This window comes from Mustela nigripes, chromosome 6, assembly GCF_022355385.1.
Source record: "Mustela nigripes isolate SB6536 chromosome 6, MUSNIG.SB6536, whole genome shotgun sequence".
NCBI classification, from domain to species: Eukaryota; Metazoa; Chordata; class Mammalia; order Carnivora; family Mustelidae; genus Mustela; species Mustela nigripes.
In genome coordinates, this window is record NC_081562.1 from 52,260,102 (window position 1) to 52,268,203 (window position 8,102).

At 41.8% G+C, this 8,102-nt stretch overlaps 1 protein-coding gene across 1 annotated transcript; it reads left to right on the forward strand.

Annotated features, from left to right (window-relative positions):
* Positions 1-2,071: 2,071 nt before the first annotated feature.
* On the forward strand, positions 2,072-8,102 carry GDF3 (growth differentiation factor 3). Its single transcript, XM_059404464.1, has 2 exons — positions 2,072-2,339; positions 7,273-8,102. Exons 1-2 carry the CDS (start codon positions 2,072-2,074, stop codon positions 8,100-8,102), a joined length of 1,098 nt encoding a protein of 365 aa, XP_059260447.1.

The following is an 8,102-nucleotide window of genomic DNA, read 5'->3' on the forward strand; positions in this document are numbered from 1 at the left end:
ACTCTGACTCTCCTTGCTGGGCCCTGAAACTACTCCTGGCAGATGGAGACGCTGAGACAGAGCGCAACAAGAGAACAGGCGATAAACCAAGACAGCACAAGAATCTCAACGCCACAAGCTTCCCAGTCAGTTCTCAGTAAAAGACTGTCACTAAAAGCCCTCAGTGGCAACCCATTCGGGACCCCTCTCCCCCTAGAGAGCTTTTCTTTCCTTTCTGTTCTCGCCCTCATTTAATAAACGTTCACTTCACTTTACCCTTTTGTGTCCGCAAGATTCATTCTTCCATTCGATCTTCAACTACGGGAGACAAGATGCCTGCAATCCTGCAACAATATGGGTGCCAGACCAATACAGTCTTCAGACACCAAAGAAACAGGATGCCTGGGTGGGTCAATCGGTTAAACATCTACCTTTGGTTCAGGTCATGATCCCACGGTCCTGGGATCAAGCCCTGTGTTGGACTCCCAGTAAGCTAAGGAGACTGCTTCTCTTTCTGTCCCTCCCTGCTGCTCATGCGCTCTCTCAAATAAATAAATAAAATCTTTCAAAAAAAAAATAAAAAAACAAGCTAAAGAGTCTTGACTTTATCCTGTAAATGATGGGAAACTATTATATATTAGGTACAACCTTTTGTTGTTCCTTTAGGGGAAACAAGGTCTTAGAATAGGTGGTATATTTAAAAAAAAAAAATAGGTGGTATAAAAAAATGTAAAATGAAAAAGGCCTTGTTCTCAAACAGCACGAAAATTAGTTTGGCAAGAAATCAGCTAATTCTCCTATTGCATTTGGAAATCTTCTAGGAGTCTGGTAAAACCACAAAAATGCAAAACCAGAAATTGATATACACTGGGATGCCTGGGTGGCTCAGTCAGTTAAGTGTCTGCTTAAGTTATGATCCCAGGGTCCTGGGATAGAGTTCCGCATCTGACTCCTTGCTCAACGGGGATTCTGCTTCTCCCTCTGTCCCTCCTCTCACTCATTCACTCTCTCTATGTCAAATAAATAAATTAAATCTTTTAAAAAATAAATTGAAAAATTGAAAAAAAGAAATTGATATATGCTGCCAAAAAGTTCTCAATAACCTCCAGGCTTTTTCACATTAGTTCCTTCAGCCTTGAATGGGGATTGTCTCACTGAAAAATGTCTACTTATTTCAACGTTGAAGCTTTCTCCTCTGGGAACACTTTGTGCTTACCATTTGGCAGGCATTGTACAGAACACTTTAAATACATCCTCTTATCAGATCCCTATAACAAATTAAAAGGTCAGTTTTTCTTTTCAGTTGAGAAAGCAAAAACTTCAGAAGGTTAAGTGACATGCCTGTTTTCGTATGACTAAAACGTAGTAGAATCAGAATGAACCCAGTCAGTCTGATTTTTTACTTTAATCAGGAAGGGCAAAGTTAAGGGCACCAGGCTGGCTCAGTTGCAGAACATGCAACTCTTGGTCTTAGCGGTCGTGAGTTCAAGCCCTAGGTTGGGTGTAGAGATTACTTAAATAAATAAATCTTTAAATATAAAGGAAGGGCAAAGTTAGATAGAATAACATTCAGTCCCTCTTTGAGCTGAAAACAGTGTTGATCGCATTCCTCAGGTGGAGTTTTCTCTTCCTGGCTCGGCTTCTCACATTGCTGTGGATACAGTCTAATAGAAATATACCTATGTATTTGTCTAAATAGACTGTCAGTGACAAGACTTGGCATTTTTCATGACTGTTCTAGAACCTTTCTCAGAGCCTTGCACATAATAGATGCTTAATAAGCATTTGTTCCATGAATAATGCCTGTCTCCTTTCCACTCTGTCTATTGCAGACAAACCTCAGATTTTTGTGGCTAAGTCTATGCATTGATAAACTTTGTTTTGTGAACTTTTATGGGGGAAGAGTAGAGCAAGAGAAGAGAAAAAAATTCTCTGTCCTTTCCCATCCAATTACCTTTGAGGAGCTGGGAAGAGAGCAATTCACACTTGATTATCCTCCATCAGATAAATTAGCAGCACCTAAATTGCCGGGCAGTCAGACCATCGAGCTCTCTCTAGCCCCACTGGCCAGCAGCGTCTCCGCTCCGAGGCCATGATTCCTTGCCTGACCATCTTGGCTCTCCGCGTCCTGGTAACTGTGTCTTTGGGCCAGACTTTCCAATTCCAAGAACATGTCTTTCTCCAATTGCTGGGCTTAGACAAAGTGCCCTCACCCCAAAAGTTCCAACCTGTGCCTTCTATCTTGAAGAGAATTTTCTGGGATGGAGAGGCAGCAGCAACCAGTGGGGGCTCCCGAGATTTATGCTACCTAAAGGATCTCAGTACGCGTGGGAACATACTCCGACATCTCCTGGATCAAGGTAAGGAAATGAGCGTGCATTCTAGAGAAAAGTCTAGCAGTTGATGGCTTGAAGAAAGAGAAGAAGAGGAAGGTAACAATTACCGAGGGGTTTGTAGAAGGCCCAGTGCTGGTGTTTTACATATCTTATCTCATTAATCCAACCACATCCCGAGATTCCAAAGGCAGGGATTCTTATTAGCTTTTTAACAATAAGGAAAGTCAGTCTTAGATGGCAAATTAACCTGTAAACTATTCCAGAGCCGTTCAAGACCATATAGCCAGCGTGTGAGTAAAGGTAGGATTCAAAATAGGTTTTTTTCTGAATCAACACTTTTGTGTTACAGTTAAGGTGAAAGCAGCAAAGGTGAAATTATGGCCCAGGCTTCATTCTTCAGCCCATGGTTGGTTTATGCACTGTGGTGCCTTTGATATGGCAAGTGGGGAAGGGAACATTGAGTCTAGTTGGCCCCAGACATCAGGTTCCCATCTCCACACCTCGTCACTATTTTAGTTGGGTGGAAATGGCTCCTGATTTGTGAGTACAGAACAGTGGTATACGCCATTGTCATACCCATTATATGATGATCTGAATAAATGCCATTCAATAGTTTGTCAAACTGATACCATCCACCTAAATTACGTAGGTCAGTTGTTAAAAGTGGATTCTCCAAATAGATAGGTAGATAGATAGATAGACAGACCGGAGGTTCTCCTGTCCAGTTCCTGCCCCTCACTTTATCACCCAATTCTTATTCCAAGCCAGAGATGGGTGATGTAATCTGCATTTCTATATAGCTTCCCAGAAGCGGGGGTGGGGTGGGTGGGGTGGGTGGGTGGAGGCTTGGGGATTACAAGAGGAATCGAGGGCCCTGATTGGTTAGTTTTACAGTATCTGGAGATAAAATTTGAATACTTATTTGTCTGGGAAGCATTTCTTGGATACCTGCTATGTGCTGGGAACTGGGTATGGCCATGGGAATATAGAAATTAAAGATAAAGTCTGCCCTTGAAGAGTTTATAAAAGGTAAAAGAAAAAAAAGGTTTATAGAAGGGAGAGAGACAAACATTAAGACTTCCATACTTTATGCTAAGTATTAGTATGTTAAAGACTCAAGACTTGGGAGTGGGGGTTCAGGGAAAATTCCTGGTGGAAGGTTAAAAGGTATGGGAAGCTTGTCTGAAAACAGCTAAGGATTCTTCCCTTCCTTCCCCATGGAAAAAACTTTGATTTTTGTGGTGACCATAATCCTATCAAATAATACAGGAAAAGGGTATAGTCTCACCATCACCCCTCCCTACCTAACCTTCCTCTAGAGAAAACCATCATTAATAGTTTATATGCATGTTTTTTCAGACTTTTCTTCTTTGCATATATTTATAATAGAAACTTATATTTTTAATAAATGGGTCATACTATATGTTACTCAGGTATTATGAATATCTCATATAAATCAGAACTAAAAGTCACAGCTATCTCATTTTAATGGCTGTACAATATGCCATTGTATAAACATGCTGTAATTTACGTAACTGATGCTCTGTTGATGGGTATGAACATAATATAAACAATACAGCTTTACATCCATTTTTGTTTTGTTTTGTGTGTGTGTGTTAGGCTTTTTCTATTTCCCTAGGATAAATTCTTAGAAGGAGATTTTTAGATCAGAGAAGGCACATTTATACTTCTTATATATAAGTGTCTTCCGAAATTTATACCCCACCATGAATGTATAAGAATTCTCACTTTCTGGGGCACCTGGGTAGCTCAGTGGGTTAAAGCCTCTGCTTTCCGCTGGCGTCATGATTTCAGGGTCCTGGATTGAGCCCCGCATAGGGCTCTCTGCTCAGCAGGGAGCCTGCTTTCCCCTCTCTGCCTGCCTCTCTGCCTACTTGTGATCTCTGTCTGCCAAATAAATAAATAAAATCTTTAGCAACAAAAAAAAGATTTCTCACTTTCCCACAGTTTGAAAGCAGCCCTTATAGAAATATTAAAGAAACGTGTGGAATGATAGCATACGTACAGAAAAGTGCACAAATCCTAGAGAAGAGCTCAGTGAATTTTCACAGAATAATCAGCGCCTAGAACCAGAAACAAAACAGAGCAACAACCCTCAGAGGAACCTTCATGCCCCCTTCTGGTTAATCGCTATTCCTCTGGAAGAATAACTTTTATCCTGTAACATTACTTACCAGTTTTGCCTGTTTCTGAACTTCACATAAATGGAAATGTGAAATGTATCCTTTTTTCTGTCTGGCTTCTTTCACTCAACATTGTATTTGTGAGATTTATCCATAGTGTGTGTGACTGTAGCTCATTCTCACTGCTTACAGTATTTCATTCATTCCGTGAAGGTATTACAAAGGTACTTACTTATCCCTGCTACACTGGAAGGCCATTGAGTAACAATACTCTTTTAGCTTTTAAATTTTGTTATTCTGGTAGCAAAGCATGATCTCATTGTTTTGCTTTTTATTACTTTAATAAGGTGGAATGTATTTTTTTATTTGTTTGTTTGTTTATTTTTAAAGATTTTATTTATTTATTTGACAGAGAGAAACCACAAGTAGACAGAGGCAGGCAGAGAGAGAGAGAGAGAGAGAAGCAGGCTCCCTGCTGAGCAGAGAGCCCGATGCGGGACTGGTTCCCAGGACCCTGAGATCATGACCTGAGCCGAAGGCAGCGGCTTAACCCACTGAGCCACCCAGGTGCCCCTATTTATTTATTTTAATGATTTTATTTATTCGACACGGAGAGAGATAGGAAGAGAGGGAATAGAAGCATGGGGAGTGGAGGGCTTCCTGCAGAGCAGGGAGTCCATGGTGGGGCTCCAGCCCAGGTTCTGGGATCATGACCTGAACTGAAGGCAGACACTTAACAACTGAGCCACCCAGGCACCCCTGGAATGCATTTTTAAATGGATAATGAACCTTTCTTTCATTCCTACCTTGTTCCTTTCTTCCCTCCTTCTTTCTTTCTTCCTCTCCTCTCCCCTCGCCCCTCTCCTCTCCTCTCTTCCTTTTCCTCCCCTCTCCTATCCTCCTTCCCCCCTCCCCGTCTCCTCTCCTCTCTCCTCCCCTCTCCTCTCCTCTCCCTTCTCCCCTCCTCTCCTCTCCTCTTTTCTTTTCTTTTTTCCTTCCAAACAATTGCCTGTTTATAAACGCTGGCCATTTTCTATTGAGGAGTCTTCTTTTCCTTAATGATTTACCAGTCCTCTTGGTCATTTGTAAAAGCTCTTTCTTTTTCTTTTCTTTTTTTTTGTAAAAAAATTTTTTTTCGTAAAAAATTTTTTTTGGTAAAAGTTCTAATTATGAATTTAAACGCATGCATCGAAGGAAACTTATCAGTTTCCTTCATTGTTCTTTGTGGTTTTAATTTTGTTAATGACATCATTTTGAATATAGAAGTTCTTTTATCTTCATGCTCTCAAATCTTTCCATCCTTTCCATTCTGGCTTTTTGATTTTCTTTTATGCTTAAGGAATCTGATTTAGTGCTAGGAGGAGGAAGGAAGACTGATAGGTTAGAATTCTAGCCTTGAACAGGAGAGGTCAGCTTTTCAGGAAGTGGAGACGGTAACTACTGTGAAGATATCTCTGCCCTTGACAGCTAGCCAGCCTGTAAGAAAGATGTTTCTGTGGAGTAGTGAGGGGTAGAGAGTTGGAAAATAACAGAAGAATATGAAGAGCTAGAGACAGCAAATATAGACCTACCTTTCCAAAAGATAGTCAATGAAAAGAAAGAGAAAGATGATAAGGTAGGCTTGAAGAGGACTGTGTCATTTCAAATGCTTCTTTATTTTATTGTTTTTAAAAATGAGACTTGAGAATGAAGAGACTTGAGAATGAAGGGGGAATGGTAGAATATTAGGGTTTCTTGAGGGGGGCGGGGTTCTTCCTCTTTTGTGTTTTTTAATGTAATCTCCATGGATCCAATGTGCGTGTTACTGACTGAGCCAGCCAGGCACTGCTGGAATGTTTGGGTTTCTGGTGTAATTTCTTCATAGAGCTGAATGGCCTTAGAAAATCCTTACTTAGGGTTGGGGCGCCTGGATTGTTCGTTCGGTTGAGCATCTGACTCTTGATTTCCTCTCAGGTAATGATCTCAGAGTGGTGAGATGGAGCCTGCCTAAAATAAAATATTTAAGATTTCCAAGGAAATCAGGTCCCTGGGTGGCTCAGATGGTTAAGTGTCTGCCTTCAACTCAGGTCATGATCCCAGGGTCCTGAGATCAAGGGCTGCATTGGGCTCCTGCTCAAGTGGGAGTCTGCTTCTCCCTTGCCCCTCCCTCTGCTGCTCCCTTCACCCCTCCCTCTGCTCAGGTTCTCTTTCTCTCTCAACTAAATAAATAATCTTTTAAAAAATTCCAAGAAAATCAATTAAATTTTCAAATACTTTTATGAAAATATTTTAAACCAAATGTGTGTACAGAAACATAAACTGATACATTTATTAAAACAATACATAATAATATCCAGGGAGGGGACTGTATTTATGATAAATTCAAAGCAGTGTGAGCATTAATGTGATTTTAAGACATTCGCAAAAACTTAATCTATGAACATACCCATGATTTTTATTGGTAACAGTGTCATAGGCCCTGATAATATTATTGGGATTTGTTGCCTATATTCATAGCTAAAAGAAATGCTAAACCTCATTTAGAGTTCTGAGAAGATAAAGATGTAATTCTTTTTCTCATCCAAGTTCATGGACTTTCTAAATTCTATCCAGGACACCCTGGGGACCTGCAGATGTGAAGATAAGAGCCTCTGGTCTTGAATGAAGAGGGGGAGAAACAAATCTTCCCTATGGGAGGGTTTGAGTATGACCGATAATTTTCCGCCCTGATTTTGCATATGTAGATATCATATAGCATTTGGCATTTATATCATATAGGTGCATATGAAGTGAAATCTGTTTTGGTGACTCTCACCATCTCTGTTCCCATCTAGGTCTCTTTCTTTACTCAGAGAAACTTCCTCAAGCCTCCCCTTGCCTGCAGAAGCTGCTCTACTTTAACCTGTCTGCTGTTCAAGATACGGAGCAGCTAACGATGGCCCAGCTGGGCCTAGATTTGGGGCCCAACACTTACTATAAGCTGGGACCGGAACTGGAGTTGGCTCTGTCCCTGGTTCAGGAGCCTCACGTGGGGGGCCAGTCCATCCCCAAACCAGGGAAAAGGCTCGTGTTACAGTCAGTCCCATGGCCTCAAGGAGTTGTGCACTTCAACCTGCTGGACGTGGCGAAGGTTTGGAATAACAACCCCCGGAAGAATTTAGGTTTGTTGCTAGAGATACTGGTCAAGAGGACCAGAGACCCAGGGGTGAATTTTCAGCTTCAGGACACCTGTGCCAGACTGAGACAGTCCTTTCAGGCTTCCCTGCTGCTGGTGAGTCTCAACCCAGAGCAGTGCCACCCTTCATCCCGAAGAAGGAGGGAAGCCATCCCTGCCCCTAAAGCTTCTTGCAAGAACCTCTGCCATCGTCACCAGCTGTTCATCAACTTCCGGGACTTAGGCTGGCACAAGTGGATTATTGCTCCCAAAGGGTTCATGGCCAACTATTGCCATGGAGACTGTCCTTTCTCCCTGACCACCTCCCTCAACAGTTCCAATTATGCTTTCATGCAAGCCCTGATGCATGCAGTTGACCCAGCAGTCCCCCAGGCTGTCTGTATCCCCACCAAGCTGTCCCCCATTTCCATGCTCTATCAGGACAATGATGACAATGTCATTTTACGACATTATGAAGACATGGTGGTTGACGAATGTGGATGTGGGTAG

What these genes read in the sequence shown, in the direction of transcription:
- GDF3 (XM_059404464.1), top strand. Translation starts at nt 2,072, where the DNA reads ATGATTCCTTGCCTGACCATCTTGGCTCTCCGCGTCCTGGTAACTGTG. An exon ending in CCGACATCTCCTGGATCAAG is followed by an intron (nt 2,340 to 7,272) that starts GTAAGGAAATGA and finishes GTTCCCATCTAG; the next exon opens with GTCTCTTTCTTTACTCAGAG.